This window comes from Lonchura striata, chromosome 20 (genome assembly GCF_050655825.1).
Source record: "Lonchura striata isolate lonStrDom1 chromosome 20, ASM5065582v1, whole genome shotgun sequence".
In the NCBI taxonomy this organism is placed as follows: Eukaryota; Metazoa; Chordata; class Aves; order Passeriformes; family Estrildidae; genus Lonchura; species Lonchura striata.
The window spans coordinates 1,125,758-1,147,336 of record NC_140722.1 but is presented as its reverse complement, the minus strand read 5'-3'; the positions used below and the strand labels follow the sequence as shown (position 1 = coordinate 1,147,336).

Here is a 21,579-nt window from a genome sequence, read left to right as displayed (position 1 = left end):
TACAGGGCTAGTGGAAGTAGTTACCAGTAGATGTGAAAGCATCTTGGAACAGATCCATGTGAACATGTCCTTCACCCTGAAACTGGCAATAAGGGGTCTGTGGTTTAGTCTGAGCTGTGTGAGCTCTGACACTGGGTAACACCAGTATTGTTTTAGTGTGATGCCATTGGGCAGGAAAGGACATAGAACATCATGTGAGTAACATGACTTGTTACAGCTACAGCTGGTCTGAAGTTGAACAGATAAATTTGGCAAGAATAGAAACCCAGTTTGGCCAGCCTAGTTTGTTATAGAAGTAAACAAGTCCCCGGGTGAGGCAGTGCTAGGTTGGATTGGAACTCAAACTGGGGGCCCCAGCCACTCCCATTCAGTCCTGAATGCAGGCATATCACTGGCCAGTAAGCTGGGCAGTGTTGAGATCTCGACTAATCAGGTGTCAGCTGTGGGGATTTTTGGGCCCCCTGTAAAAGGGAGCATCCATCAACAAATCTGGGCTGTTGTTGTGTGACCTTTGGTGTGCTAAGTTGTGTGCCTGTCTCCAAAACTGTGACCCATACGTAATAGTGACTGGTAGTAACAGTCACAGCTTATTTCATTTGCCTTGGGGAGAAGGGAAATGCTGCAAAACTGTTTGGAAGGGATGCTATAATCAGAAGAGACTCTGTTTCAAAGACAATAATTTGCACAATTTTCATCACAGAAGTTTCTCATTCCAGTTTAGATCCTGGGTATCACCGCTCTAAAACTTCTTGGACTGTCCTGTATAGGGGCGCTCAGCATAGTTCAGTGTTTTCATGGGCACTGGTCCAGGTATATGTAAAACACTTCAAAGACACAGCATTCTTGCTTAATTAGCCCTATAGTCAATGCCTGTTAATTCAGGCAATCGGCAGGAGCTGTGTCCTGCTTGCTGAGCTCAGTTACGCCTATGGCAGTATGACATTGCTTTTAATTAAAATTGGATTAATCCAGAATTAATGGAAAGCTGGGCATAGACCTTTTCCTTACAAAACCTTTGTTAAATGTAGGTCTTGTTTAAACACTTCAGAAACTATATGCACCAGCTGTCAGTTCTGTCCTATGTGTAGCTCAGGTTCCAGGGATGTAAAATAATGGCTTAGGAAGCTGCTATTGCTTTGCTCAAGTGCAGTGATTCCTTAAAGAGTTAGGAATAAAACAAAACACTTTTGAGACAATATTAGTATAGGAGGTAATATACAGGCTGGTTTTTATTGGGGACCTCCAGGGGCAGATATGGAAAACTGCCAACCTCCACACAGGGTGAATACGGTTTTGTAAGTTTATCAAATTAGCATAATTGACAAGAATCTCCAATTAGAAGCACAGGTAGTTCCTCCCTGGTTCTACCCTTTTCTGATTTCTTCCCCTTCTTAGATAAGAACTAAACTTTGTTTATGAAAATGTATCTCGAAAACCTTGTTTCAGCCTTGGCTCCTAGAGAATCTAATCTTGGGCCCCCAGGGCTTGGAGCTTCTGGAATGTGTTTTGTCTTTCTGCCTATCAGGGTAGGGAAGAGTACCAGAGTTAGCTAGGAGCTATATAACTATGCAGCGATAATCTACAGAGCTACACATATATATGAAGGGAATATAAAAGCAAAAATCGTTTTGGCAACAGTGAAACCTGGGACTGCACTGGTGAAGCAGAACACAGTTTCTTTCTGTAGGCACACATTTTATCTTGGAGGTGGAGCACCATGTGGCACAGTTCCAAAAATACATGAGCTGGAATGCAAAGTGAGCAACCTTGGAAGATATTTAGAAACTGAATTTGGGCCCTTTGTCTGTTTCTCTGGAAGTTTATCATGTCAGCAGGCATTTTAGTATAGAAAACAGAGTAGCCTGTGCAGGTTTTGGGAAGCACACTACTGTCTAGAGGCTTGCACAGGGTAGAGGAGCAACAGAACAGGAATGCACAAGGGTTTCAAGGCCCATAAATGAAAATTAGCTGAGATCTATATGCCAAGACTGTGGTCTGCCTGGCCAGGCTGAGGAGCCCTGTCAGGTAGCTGTTTTTCACGTCTGTGGGAGAGCAACACAGGAGGCACAGGAAGTGGGAATCCCCTGATAAAGAAAAGGAGGAGTTGCAGTGGAGAGCTACACAGCAAAATGGTTCAAGAAATAAATGCAGTAAGCCTGCAGACCATGGGTGGTGTACCTTGGTTCTGGCATGGGTTGTAAGTTGTGGGATTGTTCCAATCTTCCTTTGCATACCTGGGAGCAACACTTCTGCTTTCCATCTTATAAGATGTAGCTGGCTTGTCAGGGAGTGGTTCTCTGGAACCTTACCCAGACTGTTATGGCTGTGAGTCCCTAGAGAGGAGCTTCTTCAGCTTGCCCCTGTTGTCTGCCAAATGAGGGAGTATATGTGTAGGTACATTTAATGCCATGTTTTGCAGCATAGCTTGACAACTGATGGGTGTAATTTTGCCTCAGTGTGGTTAATATATGAAGTAAGAGTGTAAGTGGCTATGGAGGTGACACATTATAAGCTATAGTCAAATTGAGGTGAAAATCCAAGAATTTTTATACTCTGAATGCAAGGTTTTGTTGCACTGAGTTCCTAGATAGTGTGGAGAGATTGTACCTCCATAAGAAAACATTTGAACTCAAGATGCAGCTCTTGCAGTTCCTAACCCTGCAGGAAGCAGCTGTGCCAGAGCTTCAATGACCAGAAAGCAGAGCCTCGGAACCTGCAGATAGTGCCGCTCACACTTGGTAGGTCCAGGCCTGTAGTGCTCATGCTCTTGACTACTGAGCTGAATTCCAGTTTCTTTCTTTGTATATTGAAATGGTGTAAATTGAGATCAGCCTTGTCTTAGAGTAAACATGCAAACACATATTTAAGATCTTATTTATAGGTTGATGGTTTCTTTCTGGGGCTCACCTGCCTTGTTTTTTTTTTAGCCTTCTGTCTTCTACCCTGATTCTAGTCTCTGTGCTTAATAATTCACCACATCTTTCCTGGATTTGTCTAAGTGGTTTTCAAAGAATATAGAATCTACTTCAGCCTTTAGGAAACCTTTGGAGAGGGATAGACAGTTTCAGCTGGGGGGATTTGAGTGTGTTTATAGTAATATATAAATAGAAGCAAGAGGAATACTTGCAAAGCAAGTGGTACTGGGCCATTTATGGAAAAAAAAAAAAGTGTGATTTATACATGGATTGTTTCAGGTGAACCTTTTGCTTTGCCTGTGGCCTGTCTTCTACAAAAGGCTTTTCAGTGTTATGGATATTTATGCTGCTTTGTTGTGGTATTTTAAACTTGCTTTCAGCTTATGAAATGACATGTTTGTCTCTTTAAATAATAGGAGGAATGGAGGGAGAGAATTGGCTCCTAGAGCTTTTTCAAGTAGTCTTTAGGAAAATGGTTGGAAGAGAGGATAGCCCAGCTAACCAACACCTCTCCCTTTCCTATGCCTCTGCACTTGGAGATGGGAGATGTGTTCTACAAAGGTCTCTCTACTACAAAGCATCCTTTTTTGAGAGTTTTTGAGGCCTTTTTTGCTCAAATGTGCCCATTTGCTATGTTTCAAACCAAAACACACGTTACTGTTGGCATAGCAAGGTGTTTAGGTGAAATTATGGCAAATAGTCATATAGAGCTAGTAGATTTCATGCTGTAGTGACAAATTACCCAGATTTAATCTAGGGCAATCACACTGAGCTTGCCACGATTTTGGGAAAAGTATGTACATCTGCCAATAGAATACCTTCTGACCAGAATAAAATGATGTGCTGAGGCTGTGCCAGCCATTTTCTGGAGAGCTCACTAGTGAGTGGATTGGGAAGAGCTGGTTCAGCAAGCTAAAAAAGCTGCTTGCATGGAGTAATGGTGACCCCCTGTACCTTTTCCTTCAAAAAGCCTTCAAAAAACTTTACAAGCTAGGTGATTAGATATAGAATCAAAATGTTTAGAAAAAAAATCCACCATCTGAGGCTGTGCAGGTTTAATCTTTCTGTGTGATTTTGCTCTCAGTTGAGCAGTTGTCAGTGGCTTCCTGGCTCACCTAAGTGTTTGGGTCCCACTGGATGCACCCTTCATAGTTCTTACTTCTGGGTGAGAATGTGCTATGAGCTGAGGAGCTTCCCAGGCTGACTGTGCTGCAGACTCTCTGGAAAGCAAGTCTTTTACTCTTCTGTGAACTTCCCTACAGAGATTTTCACAGCTATTTGAACCCAGCTGGTGTTAAGGAAGGTTGTCTCTTCTGTCTCAAGGAAGTTTCATATAAATCTCAGTACCTAAATCAGCAGCCCTTTTTTGTTGCTGTCCAGCCTGCTTTAAGGAAGGGGCAGCACATTGCACATTATGGCTAACAGCCGCTGCCCTAGAGAACCTCCTTCCCTTGAGACAGCATTTGGAGCAATAATGGACTAGGAAGGTAAACATCAGATTAATTTCAGAGTTGTTTCAATATTGTTTATTGTGTGCGCTGTAGTTGTATCTAGAGACCACGTATTAAATCAAAGTTGATGAGATAAATGCATTTGATAATCCTTGCTTTGAACCCCTACTAGGTTTTTTTTTTTTTTCATGTAATAAATGATTAACAATGTGTGTCAGTCCGTCTCTAGAGTTTGCGCACTTCATGGATGTGCTTGTATTGACAGCAAACAGTGTACCTGGGCAGATTTGTGTAGGATGCATCTTGGGCCTCTCTGGAACTTTGTATAGCTCAGGGGAAACTAGAAGAGATATCTGCAAGGCTGTAGCAAAAGTTTCTTTGAGCAATCTAATGCAGAGCAATTGGTGCTCTGAGGTGTTCTTTGGTCAGCCACAGTTCAGTAGAGAGGGGTTATTATATTGGTGTCCTCCTTCTCTGTAGACTCTGGTTTAGGCAAAAGTGCAAGGTGTGAACCCAAGGCTCAGGAAAACTCCCACATGTAAACAAACTCACAGAGAATGGTGGCTGGTGTGTACCAGTTTTTTCATTCCTTTGGGTAGAGTGGACAAATTCTTTGTCTCTTGGGTGACCCCAAGAATAAGCATGACCTTCTTGCCTGCCACCAGTAGGTGTCTTTTCAAAGGAGCATAAGAGAAGGAATATGCTCTCCAGCTAATAAGGTGAAGGTGGTCATTCTAGCACTGTGTCACCTGTCTGCACCTTATCTTCAGATAAGCTTTGTGATGCTTGTTTGCAATTCCTTTTGTGTCTGTAGCCTCATGTGATGCTGTTCTGGAGAGAACCTGGTAGATGTTGAGCTCTTGATCAGTCCCAGTGTATATGGAAGTTGTTAGAAATATTTTTTTTAAATTCCATAATATCTTAGCAGTATGACAGTAAAGAGCTTTCCTCTGGGGCTTACAGTGCAGTACATAACGGCTCTTACTCCTCTTTTGAATAAAAATTCATTGTGGAGTAAGGGGGTTGTTGCCTGTAGATTAACTGATTTCTTGGAACTCTCACAACTGGTATGTTTTACAGCAAAAAAAGGTCTGAAAAAGAAAAATAATTGAGTTTCCCAAAGCAAAGGAGCGAAAGGAGACAGATGTTCCTATGGCTGATTTTCAGATGTCCCTATGGCTGATTTTCAGAAGGAAAGGCATTTTGTTTTTTGGGTTTTTTTTTCATGACAGACTGGCTTCATCCCCCACCCAGTGTTAGTTCTGGCACAAAGGGTGCAGCTTTGCACAGCATCTGGGGTGAAGGGGATCCCTCCTCCACAGCTCATGTTTGTGTTGAATTAAGGTGGGTGGCAAACACAATTGTTATTTTTCCACTCTTTTTCTTCTGTGGTTAGTAGCCTGTAATATCTTAGTCAAAGAATTTGATTTGTGACAGTATTCAAAGGTACTTTCCTGGCACATTCAGCTGATGCCCAGGAAGTCCACCACATGCTTACTTCTGTTCCATCAAATGAAGTTGATGGCTTCATTTATTTCAGCTGCAGTAATAGGTACAATTTTCCTGAACAACCAGGTAGTCTGCACCATCAGGTATGATCATCTCTTCCCAGAGCCATTTTTATGTTGCTTGCAGGTGCTTGCACTAGAAATTCTTCTGTCTGGAAACACAGCTAGAGTGTCTAGAGTAAAAATTAAATGCCGTGTAAACTCATCCATATTATTCTTCCATCTTCATTGCTGTATTTATAGTCAAAGATTTCTCCTCTGGTTCTGTGGTAGCAGCAATTTCCCACAGACATATGGCAGCTTCTTATACTGTTGATTACAATTTTTTCTTTCCTTTGCTGACTCTGCACTATCTGATAGAATGATGGTTTGGGCTGCCAAGCTAACAGTGTTGTCTGCACATGTTCCACTGGAACAGCACTATCTAGGGCAATTTTTGTATCTCACCTTGTACAGCAAGGGCTGCCCTGAGTTGTGTACTCTCTTATGTTCTGCCAGCAAAGGACCGTGGATCTCCACACCTCTGTCTCCTGTGTGTGGATGTGGTTTTGACTGTATGTCTCAGGAATACAGCACAGCCTTGCCTTTGGTAGCAGGATGCTGGGGTTTGGGTACGTAGGGCATGGCAGGGGAAGTCAGTATTGCCACATATTAAATAGTTTTTCATTCTGCTGATCAAGTAATTTCCAGTTTATTTCCAGACAAGCTATGGCTGAAATACCAGCAATGCATGGAAGTAGAAGCAGTTTCTCACTTGAAAGACCTGAGCTTTCAGGGGCAGCTTTCAGTGGGCAGGGCAAGGAGTAACCAGACTAGCACAGTGATAGCAGCACAGGTTTGCCTTCTGCATTTACAGGTTCTTTGTGTTGCATCAACAAGCAGCTTCTTGCAGGCTTAATTTGAAGCACAGACGAGTCTAATGAAAAATCTTTCAGCATTCTTTGATTAGCTTATCTTGTAATGCTGTTTCTAACAATATGCCTTTGTTTCAGAATCCCTATTTGCTGCTTTGAGGATTAATCAGCTCTACTTCCAGCACAATGGATGAACTGCAGGATGTTCAGCTGACAGAGATCAAGCCACTCCTGAATGACAAGGTAATGCTGGCTGCTGCTATGTCCTCACAGGTGTACTCGGGATTACTTTGTCTCTGGCAAGGAGCCCTAGCTGCCAGAATCTGTCCACAGATTGAAGTACCTTAAGTACTGAAACCCAATAAATTCATCCCCACTCTGGTAATCTACCACTACCCACTCTTCCAAAGTCTCTGGGAAAGACAGACCACCACAACTCAGGTAATTTTGGAGTCCTGGCCAAACAGTACGTTGTGTCTGTACTGAGGTTTTGCAAAGGCTGGACAGCAATTGGAATGGTGATCCCATTCCTGACCTAGTGTAGCTGTAGAACCCCTAATAAATTTCTCCTTGTTAGAGAAATGCTGTATTGTATCCTGGTTTTAATTTGGTTTTGGGTTGTTGTTGTTTGGTTTGGTTTTTACTTTTTTTTTGTTGAAAATATTCTGTCTTAAATGATCCTTTAGTGTTTTGACCCCTAAAACAGCCCTGTCTCCTTGTATTTAGTAATGGAGAGTAATTTCCTTTCAATGTCTGCAGAGGCCAGTTAGCGCAGCCCAGATTTATGCAATACTGAGACTTTGGAAAATCATTGTATTGCAGTAGCTGTTTGTCTTTCCCTCTGTCTTCTATGGGCTGGGGAAGAGCCATCTGGGCTCAGTGGATTCTGCCACAAACTGTTGTCGAGAGTGCCTAAGTTCATTACAGGCAAGATCTAGCATCTTGCATCTGCAAACTGTGATTATGAGCAATGTGGTTTGGTCACTTTCCATAGCTCGCAGCCAAGTCCAGTGGTGTGGGTATGAGTTCCTAAGGCTTTGCTCTTTGATGGCTGATGATCAGGACCTGGCTTGTGCTGCCAAGGGCTGTCTGTGGTGCTTTGTCCACTCACTGTGTGCTTGCAGAAGACTGCATTGTCCTCCACAAAATGGGCGAAATCTCTGGAATTCTGCTATGTTTTAACCTGTACAGATTAGTTTTTGCTCATTTCTTTGGTGTTCTAGCATACCTGTTTTTAGTATCTGTGAAATCTAAAAACTCAACTGAAATCTGCAGTCCAGCTGCCTGATCTGACAGACTAGTGCTGACTACTGGGCTTCCATTTTTAAAAAAAAATGTTTCCTGGAAGGGTGAGTCTGGAAAGTACAAAATCAGTGTAGATCAGCAAATAAAAATATGGAATACAGGCTTTGAGGGCAGTTTGTAATTTCAAAACAAGAGATAAACACTTACAGAAGACAAGCTTCCTAAATGCAGTGGCCCAGATATTGCTTATGATTCTCCTAGGATTTTCTGTGTTTGAACTGGGTAGATTTCCCTTGCTTCAGTCGGCTGACCTAAGTAAGAGACATTGAGATGTGCCAAATCAAAGTGGTTTGCACTTTATAAGTTTCCAGTCTTTCTGTCAAGTATTGCCTGGTCAGCCCCATCCAGTTCTTGCTGTGGTGTCCATTGTGGTTCAAATGCAGAGTGCTCACCCAAACAGAACACCAAGTGGTGTTAACCAGGGTGCAGAAGGGCACACAGAGAATGATTACTTCTTTGCTTGACTCAGTGTTGAAGTTACAGGAAATATATAGTATCTCAGTAGGGAGAAATATGAAGGGTAGCTCCAGAATCATCTTCACTACTACACGGGAGGAGAAGTATGCTGTGGCTCTCCTTGTCACACTTTTACCAAAATGAGGGCCTCAGGGAGCAGCCACTTCCAAGGTCTGGCCCTTATTAAGGCTTTCAAGCTTGAGATAATACATGTGTACTTTTTAGACAGTTTAAGGAGCATGAGGGTATGGTGCAATAACCTACCATTTTGTGCGACATAACAGAGTCCAAAATCTATTGAGGTGGCAGTTCACTAAGGTTTTTACTGACAACCCACTTTAGATATAGGAGTTTGAGCCAGCATGGTTTAATGGCCAGAAATAGTGCAGTAACACTTAAAGTGCTAATGAGTTGAGTGCTCATGAACTCCTCAGACACAAAGGCTACTGTACACAGAGAAGGAGCTCTGGTGTCTCAGACTCTTAAACCAGTAGAATTACCAGTGGAAGTGGAAATGGGTTGTATCTTGTTCACTTGTCTGAGCTATAGGTAATGCCACTGTGGACCACTGAGTCTTGGCTTTGTTCTGCCTCAAATCAGCAAAAAGTTACAAGCTTGACTTTTGAAGAATATTTTAATGTTTTGTTTGTGTGTAACTTAAGCCTAATATCAAGTGCAGTAAAGTAAAATACATTATGTTTGTTCACCTTGTTGAGGCTTACTAAAATGCAGTGACTTTTTACTGGGGAAGCAAAGGAACTTCAAATGTTCCCATTTAGTTGAAAGAGAGAGGAAAAGAGAGTATTGTCTGATCAGAAAAACTACCCAATGACACTTTATTATTCTGGCACCTTTGATTCCTCTTAATTCAGCCTCAGTGAAAAGTTACTAAATTGTCAGAGCCAGATTCAGGAAATGAAATGGGCAGCCCTTAGGCTGGGTTGAGTCAGCTGAGCCAGCTCTGTGCTTTGAGGTGCAGCTATGGCATGTTCAGAGGCTTGAAAAACTTGCCTAAAAGTTTCTCAAATTAAGACAAGGAATAAATGTTTAAAGTCAGATTTTCAGCGTGTTAAATCAAGTATGTGAGAGTCAGGGCATGTCAGCATGTCAGCTTCTTTTGCCTCATAGTATGCCTTGACAACAAGCAGCCCAATTCAGAGCCTCATTCCTTGCTTTGTGTCATTTCATCCCTACTCACTTGGGGAATGTCAGACTTTTCTAAGTACAAATTCAGATCACCTTATTTTTTGCTTAGCATGCACCATTCAAATCCAGTGCCATATACAGAAGTTTCTCGTTTCTCCATAAAGAAATGACTGACTGAATTGACCTACTTCGTGAGCTGATGCTGGTGTCAGAAAACTCAGTTAATTTCAGGGTCTCAAACTGAAATAAGGAGGAGACTGCTTTTTATTTTCTTTTTCCCGATACTCAGGATTTAGTGGGTTTTGCTATGTCCTGCTCAAAACGTGGCCACAGTTCCATACTTAACACACAGGAGGAAAGAGGGGAATGGATTCTTAGAACAGATTTGCGGATATCTCAAATGTCTCAAAGTGCAGAGTATAGGTAGCAACCCTTATTCTTATTAACAAGACAAGGCTCTGCAGCAAGGAAAACAGCTATGTGTTTACACATGGAGAGGAATGAGGGTGTTCAGTCAGAAGAAATGTTTGGAGTGTTTCTGTTGTCCATATGTGATCCTCGTTTTCTCCTATTAATTTTAGTACTAAGCTGCTATGTTGATTTGGCACAGCCTGGTTTTTGGTAGCGAGGGATTGCCACAGGAGTAACTTCTGTGAGAAGCTGCTAGAAGCTTCCACCATGTCTGACCGAGCCAATCTCTGATGGCTCTGAAGATGGACATGCTGCTGGCTCAATTAGAGAGGTTGGTAATGCCTCTGTGATGACATGTTTAAAAAGAAAAATTAAACAGCATGCATGCAGTTTTTTCCAGAGGTGATGAGGCGCCACAGGTCCTGCCATCCCAGCGCAGTGCATGGCAAGCCTTTACTACTTGCCCGCCCTAGCCAGCTGTGCCACAGCGAGAAGGGCAGGGGCAGTGGCAGCAGCTTCTTCTTCCCAGTGCCCTGCATGAAGAGAGGTACTAAATAGCACCAGTGCTGTGGTGGCTGTCACTGCCCACTTGGTGGTGGTGGGGCCACATGGCCGGCAGCAGAAATACGGTGAGAAACTCTCCGGCACAGAACCTAGACGAGATCAACCTCTCAGAGCTGTGGGATCCTGTAGGAATCTTTGAATTAGCAGAACTCGTTATCAAAAGTACCTATGAGCAGCAGTTTTTCTTCTAGTCAGAGAAGAGGAGGAGGTGAGAACATGTGAGGGAGGACAACAGGGCGACACCAAAGTCAGTGGAAAAGGAGGGGGAAGAGGTGCTCCAAATGTAAAAGCTGAGATTCCTCTGCAGGCCATGGTGAGCACCAGGGTGAAGCAGCTATGCCCCTGCAGCCCATGAGGTGCGTGGGGGATGCAGAGATCCGCTTGCAGCCTATGGGAGAAGTGCCATGCCAGAATGGGTGGATGCCAAAGAAAGCTGTGATCTAGTGGGAGATCCAAATGGAGAGAGAGCCCCTGCCTCCAGAGACAGAGAGAGGGCCTTTGCTTCCAGACTAGAGCAGTCCATCCTTGGAGGACTGCACCCCGTGGACAAGTGATCCACACTGAAATAGTATTGGGAAGACAGTTTGCCTGTGGGAGTGATGCATGTCGCAGCAGTTTTGGGCAGACTGCTGCTTGTGAGATTAGAGCTATGCTGGAGAAGTTCATGGAGAACTGTCTCCCATGGGAGGGGCCCCATGGCATAGCAGAGAAAAGACTCCTCTCCCTGAGCAAACAGAAGATCTCAAGTGATGAACTGACCAAAACCCCTGTGCCCTGTCTCCTTGCACTGTCAGTGGGAAGGAGGAAGGGGCTGGGGGAAAAACAAGATGTTTTAAAGGCTTAGTATACTTCTCATTATCCTCCTCTGACTCTGTTAATAATAAATTTACTTTACACCTTTAAATTTGAACCTGTTTTGCCCTTAGAGTGTTTTCTCCCATTCCTCATGTGTTGAGACTCATGAGCCCTTTGTTAATTTTTTGTCTTTCTCCTCTGCCCAGATGAGAGCAAGAAAGGGTAAATGAATGGCTTTCATGGGTGCCTGGCATTTGGTCAGTATCAAATCACAACAGGTGCTAAGCCTAAAACACATCCCAAAGCTGGGATGCCATCTCAAGTGATTTGCTCAGCCTTCTGCTGACAGCTGTCAGTGATGTAACCTACCGTGTAGTTAGAGACAGTGTTTCAAACATGTGGGCACATGGACAGGTTCCTGCAGATCTTCCAACCTGCAGGATGCCAAGTGGATGCTGTACTGACTGTGTTCACCTGCATGCATAGGGTCACCCTCGGGGAGGAGTCAGTGGTAAGCTACTGCACACAGTTCCCATACACTCAGGTTTCAGGAGCTTGCAAGTCCCTGTGTCTGTCATGGAACAATCCCATACCCACAGAGGTGGCTGCACAGAAGCTGACTGCATGGCTTGTTTTCCTGCACTCAGTATGTGAGATCCCAGGATTAGTCTTTTAGGAGTTTTGCGTCCAAATTGTTAATGGATGCCAGGCATAGACAAAACCCAGACCCATATGCAGTCCAGCTGTGGCCAGTGTCCTTCTTATGTGCATCTGTCCCTGCATGAACACTCTCAGCTGTGTGCACCAACAGTCATTTCCCTTGGCCAGTGCCTTCTTACAGCTCTATAACCTTGTATAGGAATGGGCAGATCTTGCATGGAGTTTGCTTGTACAGGTCTTGCATTTCACTGCTTACCAGACTGCAGCCAGTCTCAACTGTGCTATAATAGAGTTCTCTATGGGAAACTCATGCTATTATTGAGAGTGTTCTGGAGCATTGTGCTTATCTCCTTTTTTCTTTTTTTTTCTTTTTTCCTGTTTTTCATTAACAGAATGCTCGCAACTTCCAGGACTTCAACTGTCAGGTAAGACCATGTACAGGAGACAAGGATCAGTTGGTAACTCCCCATAGCTCAGCGGTAATGTTGAGAACGATAAAAAAAAAGTATCTGTATTTTAATTTTAGTTCTTGTTAAGATTTATTCAATAAGAACTGGAATATATCCAGTGACAGAAATTGCCCTTCACCCTTACATGCCAAACAGCATGAAGGTTCTGAGTTCTGAGGTGCAGACTTCTCTGCCAAGGCTGCACAACATCTTGCAGGATGGCTGGTCTCCTGAACAGCAGTTTCTTGGAAAAATGCAGTATGCTGAAGAACTGCCACTCTTTCATGTCCTGTCTGGTTCACTGGCTGGGAAAGGAGGAGCTTGCATGCTCTACCTGCTTGTCTTGAGATGGAAGTGAGAGAGCTGCCCCAGATACAGCACACTGTTTTGCTGGGTCTGTTCTGACACAGCCATGGTTGTTTACCAGGAGTTTATTGATGGTACAAAGATGAGCCAAATGGCTCTAGTTGGCATAGGAATAATCCTTTTGTGGAAGTTTTTACTCCATCAGCATGTAAGACAGAGGACATGATCTGTGATAGGCAGAGCAGAGCATTGAGATTCTGTAGGGCATTTTGTGGAGCACGGGGTCATTTCCCATACCAGATTATCCTGGTGCCTTCTCACTGAGCATATGGGTATGCAGCTAGTGGCTGTTTCTCTCTAGCAGTTGGAGGCTGCTGTGTCTGTTGTCCTCTGCTCAGCACATGGCAGGTCATACAGCACTGCTGGAGAACACTAGGGGCTGGCAACATTGTGATAAATTTACTAGAAGTCTGTTGATGTAGGTGATTCCAGAAAACCATTTGCAAGCCTATGCACAGCAGGAACATAGTAAATACAGTCCTATGAAGGTAGTCCATATTTTTTCCTTCTCTGGAAAGCAGCAGTAATGTTAAGTAATATTTTTTCTTTTGAAATAAAGTTAGATAATTGGTTTAAAACACCTTCCTGTACTGTCATGTCTCCGTCTATCTATATCTTCTTTTACCTTTAGAGGTAGAGTTTGCTCCCATGTCACATGGTTAATGGGTAAAAATAAGTGCAGTGCTTTGAATAAGTGTAGACAGCAGAGGCACTTCCTACTGTAGTCTGTGTGCCAGGATTGGGAAGAATATGAATATTGTGTATTGGCCTCCACTGCCCATTCTCTACTGACCCCCCAAAGCTCTGGGCGTGCCCACGCCTTGCTTGGCTGTGGGTGGCATGGCTCGAGGGAGCCGGAGCAGAGTGGCAAGGTAGGAAAGAGGCCCTGTCGCAAGCTCTGTGTAGCTGCTGCCTTTTCGCTCTACACTTGCCCTCAACAAGCAAAGCCTCTTTGCACTTTTCTTTAAACAGCCCTGGATCTGAAGCTGGGCAAGCCCTGCAGAAATCTGGCGCTGCAGCCACCAATCTGTGCACTCGGCATGTCCCAGAGCTGTGGTTGTCCTCTCCAGGGCTGAACTTTGGGAAAAGCTGAGTGGTCTGCAGCCAGGGAGTGGTACTCTGAGGAATACTAGGCCAGGAAGGACAGGCTTGTTGCTTCTGTGCTTTACTGTAGACCACCAGTGAGCTGGTGGCCCTGGCAACAGTTGGGCAGGAGGCAAGACGTTCTTTCCAGGAAACCATATAATTAATGTAGAATACCTTTTTTTTTTTTTTAGCAATATGTTAACATAGTGTCTCTTATGACTGTAAATATTGTCCCAGCCTCATCTTCCTCCAGCATCCTTCCCCGCAAGGTGTAGTTTCAGGGCACACCTGGCTTGACATTCCCTCACATCATACCTGGAAAGTACTTCAAGGGCTGGTTTAAGTCTCTGAAATCTGCCAGAGAGGATGAGTAGTGTGTTGGATCCTTGGATTTTCTGTCTCACTTGCTAGTACCAGGAACTCTGCTTATACTTGGGAAACTGAGCTTGTGTTCTGTGAAAATTACTACTGCTTTTTAATTTAACAAAGCAGATCCAGCTGCCATATCCAGGCCTCTGTGAAACTCATGTGATTTTACCAGTCAGGGGAATTTGAAGTGAAAAAGGTTACCAGGATGTAACCTTCCTTTCAGAAGAAGGAACATTCTCTTGTGTAGAGAACAATTTAAAAGCACTTAGGCTGGGGCAGTTTTAATTTGTCCTGTGTCTCACAGGCAGGAAGAGTCTTGGGGAGGATCTCAGTTTGACAAGAATAGGCACAAACTGGCCACAGACTGATGAAGGCTGATAACTGGAAGATGGCTTCCAGTTACAGTGCAGTGAAGTTCTCAGTCAGCTTCCAATAGCATCAATATCTGGAAGGCCCCTGGTGGGTTTTAAGGTAAAGCTTAAAGAACTTGTGAGATAGATTATATTATCTTATACAATGTAGTGTTTGCAATATGAGACCACAGCATCAGTGATGCGAGACCTGCATTTCAGACCTTTTTTATTTTTCTAATAGCTAAAAAAAAGCTGTTTTAAATGGATTTAAAGCTGTAGCTTTCACTGGGGCTGACCACATGCTGAGCTGTGCTTGCAGGGCTGCAGGCAGTGCAGTGAAGGAAGGGGGTGGTGAGAGAAAGGTGAGCCTCTGTCAGCATTGTTGATAGTTGGCAGTGCAGATCCAGTTTGAGCTCCCCAGTAAAAGACACTGACATATTGGAACAAGTCCTGTTTTATTTGTCTGTATTATTCTGTGCCATGAGGTAATTTGCTGTAAGTCTCTGCTAGAATTTCACAGAGTATGCTGAGTTGGAAGAATCATGAAGTCCAACTCCTAAGTGAATGGCCAGTATTGAACCCACCATTCTCTGGTGTTATCACCAGAGATGACCATACTGTTAGCACCATGCTCTAACCACCTGAACTAACCTCAGGGTCCCAGATCCTTCTAGGACTGACTGATGTCCCTGCCCTAGCTTCTCCTTGGATACAGCCAGGGTAACAGCCACCTTCAGTGTTAGTTCTGTGGTGCTTTTAGACCTCCTCTGTCTGAAATCTGGAATTTCAAAATATTCTCTGCAGCTGGGCCATGCTTATGAATGGGAAAAGTGTTTAGTTTAATCTCATCTCAGGATATTGTCATTAGCACTGCCACTGACTCTAGGAAGTGTGTAGGGCCAGTCCCACAGGCTCCTCACACAGTTTTCTGTATATTTAACATGTGTTACTTTTCAATGGAAGATTTATATTTAAGGGTTGTAAGGTCTTTCCTTTGGTGAAAAGGGGTAATGCCACTGTGAATTTCTATTCATTTCCCTGTATATTTGATTTTATTTTTGAGTAACTTTCCAGGATCAGATCTGAGCAAAGTCAACAGAACAAGTTTCTGCTCCTTCCTACTTCTGAAGTTTGTTACTCTGGGGTGAATGTGTGTGAGGAAGCTTTTAGCTTTTCTGGTACAGCTGACTTCCAGATACAGCTGTCCTGGTTTTCTTAAACTGTTAATGTGCAAGCAACCAAAGCTATCCCTGATACATAACAGATTGCATGGGTGTCAGTTAAACAACCCCACATAATCTGGTAACTCCAGTGGAGATGAAGTGGAGAGCTAGCATGGGGTCTTAGTAGTCTTTATCAGTATGAATTTAGGTTATTCTCTGAAATAAAAAGTATTAACCTAAATCTGAGATCTGCATTTTACTTGAAAGTGGTATGAACCCTAATGAAGTCTAGGCTTGGCTTTTCCTGATGTCCATGGGCAGATGGTCAAATAAACAGTCTGGAATGGATGGATGGTATAGTGGTCTGTTAATAAATCTGCATTGTTAATAGAGCTGTGCCTGTGCTTTTATTATTATCTGCAGACCCTCTGCTGTTTTCAGAAGTAGATGTTCTGTCCCAGCCTACATTTCCCTCTTCTTTTCCAGATTATTTGCTTGAAATAGAAATCAAGGAATATGCTGATATATTTGTAAAACTATCCTGTGTTATGTTTCAGTCCAAAATAAGCTGGCATTTTATCTGATGAGTTGATTTGATCATTTGAGCTGCCGCTGCTGCTTCCCACCAACAGGAAGTCAGAGAAGTGTTTGGCTTTTCAGCACACACCCTACAGATGGGGGCTTGGAGTGTGTCGGAATCTGTGGTATTGGTGATTCCGAGATTGTAGAAAGTGTCTGTCTTTCTGCTCCATTGCCAAAGAAGAAGTCATAATTGGTCTGTGCTGGTTCCAAGGTTGTTTATTCTGTTTATCTCTCACATGTTCTGCTGCCCTGCCCAGCTCTGTCCTGCAGGGCAGCGTGTGGGGCTCTGCCCTCAGTGGGATGTGACAAACATTAAATACCAGAAACTCCCTGGGCTGGATTTACAATAACGTGCCAATATCTGTCACCTACGTTGGACAGTGTGTCCCCAGCCTAAACCAACAGAAAAATGCCAACACCACAGTGAGACATGGAGGGCATGAAGAAGGAGAAAAAGGACAAGGCACACCCAATTTCCTCCATCTTGTCCCCTTTGGACCCCTCATCTAGAATCCTAAAATTTTACTTCTGCACCCGTGCCACACTTAATTATTACTTATATCAAACACTCAGAGCTGGTAATTCACCCTGTAAGATTGAAAACTCTTTTCCATGGACAGAGATCACAGCCAGTGTCTCTGGGGGCTCTGTAAGGGGGGTTCCTGACCCCTGCCAGGGTGCCAGGCCTTCCAGGGCAGCCAGAGGGAAGCTCTGGATTCCCACAGGAGTGTGGAGGTGGTCTGGGATTTGGCTGAGTATTTGCAGAAAGCTCTTGAGGAGGAGGTGGGAATAAATAAGTCCAGGACATGCAGGGTTCATCTGAAACGGCAAGGACAAGGTATGCATAAACCCTTGGAGGAAAGAAATTGCCTGGTATAAAAATATGCTGTCTTACTGGCATTATTGGAAAATGTGGAGTTACTCAGTTGGTTATGCCCAGAGTAAAAGACAGCACAATGTTTGCAGAGTTAATGTCAGACCTTGATAAGGAATTTTTTGCCACTTTTACTAAAAGTGTCACTTTTCAATAAGCCCATGTTTGTACTGATTCAATTTTGGAGAAGTTATTTTGAAAATATGTAAATTGAAAAGTAGTTTGAAGCTTTTTTAATCTGAATTTTTAAAAGTTTTAAAATCCTTGCCTAGTCTCTGCTTTATTTTTACTTGCTCTGCTGTCAAAAATATGTGCTGCTGAGAGGTTAGTGACATATTCCATTGTGTGCATTTCCTGATGTTGCAGAGGTTGAATTGAAACTGCCCTCATTTTTTGAAACTGTGTTCATTTTTCATTTAAGACAGTTTGTGAGTGCTACCCAGTGACATTGAATACAACATGTGTTAAAGCGTCTTCTGTTTACTAAGTGGAAATAAAATAGAATGTTAGCACTTTTGAGGAAGGGTTTGCTTTCTGTGTGTGAATGATGGGAGCTGTCCTCACCCCTACTGAAACATTTTGTCTGGGATATTGAGGACTGTTGTTCCTCTGATTTGTAGAAAGAGTTCTTTTGATTAAAGTTCTAGAGTGAAATTAATTAGAACATATAAGATGTTTTGATCTAGAAAGCAAGTCTATTCAATACGTGCTAGAGTAATGCTGCTCCTAATCTTATTAAACCTAGCATCACCACTAAAGTACTGATTTTGACTTCTGACTTCACAGCAAAACCACTGTGAAGATAACAATTACTAAAATAGAATTTTATTTTGGCTTCCTTTTTTTTGCATCATTTATGTTTCTTGGAAGCTTTTCCTGTGATTCCTCCTATCTGGTTTTCTATCTAAAAGCTCACTTTTTTTGTAAAACTGCCATGTTGAATTCTGAGAAGTTTTAACTAGCTGGACTTGGACTGAAACATGACTCTTATTTCTAAATGTATGTGCACAGTCCTTCCCTGGGGTTTAGGTAAACATTAGTTTTGCTTTCTGTATTCTCTGACAACAGTGTGCCAAAGGGGTGATTATGCATTTGTAATACTTGAAGTTCCTGTACTTTTTATGTTCTTGTGAGTTTTGAGAATAAAGCAAATAAATTTGCTTTAGGTTGAGCCATTTTCATCCATTATGCAGCATCCATTAATGCTATTTCACAGCAATTAATGAGTAACTGTACTACCAGGTTTAATTCAATGCAGTTCTAGTTTCCAGGGATGTGGAAAGTTTGTAAACACAAAACATAGTCCTGCATTCTCTTCTTCGAGAGATTTGAAGGTGTTCACTGTCTTGAGCAAGGTATTGACATGCAGATTGGAATATCATATTAGTAGGAGGACTGTCCTTGGCTAGAAACATGGCCCTTGGCTTACCTTCCAGGTTCCTTGAGAAGTTAAGGTGGTGTGGGGTCTAGCAGTCACACAAACTATTTCAGGCTCACCTGTGTATTAGCACATTCATATTTCCGTTGGTTTCAGGCTTCAGGTTTATAAAGGCTGTGTGTGTGTCTGCAGGTGGTGGCACCCTTAGTCCACTGCCCAGGGGATGGGAGAGAGCCAGAGGTTCTCTGTTCTGTTTGCAGCCCATGGGGAAGGCTGCAGTCTCACACTCTGCTGTCTCAAAACAACAGTGCAGAGTGCCCCTCTGCCAGTCTTGCACAGAGCAGAGCTCAGCAGCCATGGTTTAATTCACCCTGAACTATTACAGGTCTAGGCAGGTCCAGTTTCCTTCCTTAGTGGGGAAGAGGGGCTCTACTCTCAGAACGGGAGTAGAAAGCACCATGTATTCCTCAGTCTGTGCTGGGTGCCTTGCTCATGACACTGTATACTTGACTGGAGTGCAAGAAAGTTGTGGTTTTAAGGAGATGGAGAAGTACATCTTTCTACATTTCAGATATATTGTCACAAATTGCTTACTGGTCTCAGCATTGCATGGTTGAAGGGGTTTGTGATTTCTGCTTTGAGAGCACAAACCCAGCCTGTCAAGTCATGCTTGTGTTGTAGCTCACTTGACTCAGTTCCTCTGACTGCAAAGCCAGTGTCTGTTCTCTGGCAGGATCTGTGTTTGGAAGTGACTTACTTGACAGTTCTTGCTGGCTGACACTGAGCATTAGCAAGGGTCACAGAGTCACTGGGTCCATCCTTCACCATCACCTGCCTTTGGAGCAGGTGCTTGCTTCTGGTGCTTTTGAGATTGTGTAAAAGCAGACTGAATATGTCATTTTTCTGCTGCTCTCAATTCTCATACAGAATTTCTCTTTAACACTTTAACACTTAATCCAATTACACAGAGTACCAGAAACTATTCCTTGCCTGCTTAGATCATATTGTATTTTCTATTAATGAGTTTCTCTCAGTAATAGAAATTCTCTCATTCTCTCGACTTCTCAAGGATGTTTATTTTCTCTTATCTATAACATTCTTTCTCTGACCTGCTAAGCTCTGTCTAGCAAGTTAGTCGTGGCATTCTATCTGCCCTCTAGGGTGCTGTTTACATTTTATACTAAAAACTATGTGTACTATGTTCATGCCAATATCTATCATTTATGTTGGACAGTGTGTCTCTACCTTAAACCAATAGAAAAGTGTCACCATCACAGCAAGACATGGAGGGCAAAGAGAAGGAGATTGGGACATGCCCAAATCCCTCATCTTGTTCCCTTGAACCCCTTATTTTAAAACCCTAAAATTCTACTTTTTCACCCTGTGTTAATTCAACTGCCACATTACTCAAACCCTTGTGGCTTGTAATTCCTCATACAAAGTTGGCAATTTTTTCCACAGGCTAAAATTTAAGCCACAGGTGGTTTTGACTTTGTGCCAAGGTCTCCGAGCCCCCTGCCAGGGTCTCGGGACAGCCAGGACAAGCCAGAGGGACGTCCTGGGTTCCCGCAAGTTTTGCTCTGTATGGAAATGAATAATTTACTTCAAAATGTTGTTTTAAATCTGATTTTAATTTGCTTCCCATGCAGCTATCTCCTTCAACTCTACCATTTCCAAAATAATTTTGCCCTGAGAAGGAGCTGGGAAGCACTCAGCTGTCAGTTGCCTTATGGTTGGCAGTATTATGATGGGAAGAGTTACTAGGTGGTGATGTTTTACAGTCTTACAATATTTTTTTCTTATATTACAGTCATAGTTTATGGTATTGTTTTAGTAACATGTAGAAATTTGAGGGCAGCTCTTGCCGAGAGCAAGACAACAGAATCTCTGCTTTAATCTCCCCATAGTTAGTGGCTGGGATAGGCTGCCCCAGGAGCATGATGTGGTTGTTTTTCACCTTTGCCAAGACTGTCAAAGATGACGTAAATATCTGTAGCCACAGAGTCAGTGAAAAAGGGGAAAGCCTGCCCTGAGTAATCTGCATCTCTTCCACCTTACAGCAAAGCAGCAGAGGCAGTTCTCTTTGCCTTAGGTGAACCAGGAACAAAATGTCCTTAAGTTGAAAGGCTTTTTGGAAGTGTTTCCAGCCCTATGCTACTACAGACATTCAGCAAGCTTGAGCAGAGCTCAAGCAACAGACACCTTGCTGCTCTGTGTTCTCCCAGGTTTTCATGTTAGAAAAGTTTTTTGAAGGGATTTCACAGATGTGTTCTTTATTGCCAGTGTCCAAATAAAAAAAAAAATCCCAATTTTTTAAGGAACTAATTTTGAACTTTGAGCAGCTTCACATTGAGAGTAAAATTTATCTGGTAATGCCAAAAAAAAGCTTAATAAATTAGTCATGAAAATCGTTGGTAATATGAATTCTAGTAATTAATCACTCCCACTGTGAAACAAATGGTTTCCTCAACCTTTAATAACGTTTAAAACTCAAGTACTGGATCACACTGTGACCTGAGTCTGTGGGAGCATAGCTGGAATTTGGACTGCTACCTCTGTTTCCTGTGAGTTTCTGGAGCTCAAGGCATTGAGCACCTCAAGAACTGCCGTTGGATACCTCACTCTTTCACTCAGAATGTTTTTTTTCTCAATATGGGAATTTTTTGGTGGTGTTAAGGATTAATTTCCCTGTCCAACCCTCCCAGAGCTACTCTGGCAGTAACACTCTCACCACCTGAACTGGGACCAAACCCCCGGCAGCTCACATCCCACACTCAGTCACAGCAAGTTTCTTACTGCTTCTACCCCACGTTTTCCATAGCAGAGTCACAGATGTCCAGATCCCTAAGATAATTTAATCATGGTGCAACAGCTGAATAGCAAAGCAGCAAAAT

General features: G+C 43.0%; 1 protein-coding gene across 23 annotated transcripts in view; it reads left to right on the top strand.

The window, feature by feature from the left end:
• The window catches only part of NDRG3 (NDRG family member 3), a 61,796-nt gene that overhangs the window by 21,936 nt on the left and 18,281 nt on the right, over positions 1-21,579 (top strand). For 16 of the 23 annotated variants that reach the window (XM_021536670.3, XM_021536669.3, XM_021536668.3 and 13 more), the window contains 2 exons: positions 6,867-6,971; positions 12,458-12,490. In XM_021536670.3, coding sequence (XP_021392345.1) covers positions 6,915-6,971; positions 12,458-12,490 — 90 coding nt within the window. In that variant the 5' untranslated portion in view covers positions 6,867-6,914. The remainder of the gene's footprint in view (positions 1-6,866; positions 6,972-12,457; positions 12,491-21,579) is intronic. The other 7 variants (XM_021536671.3, XM_085557743.1, XM_021536667.3 and 4 more) reach the window with 1 other exon arrangement.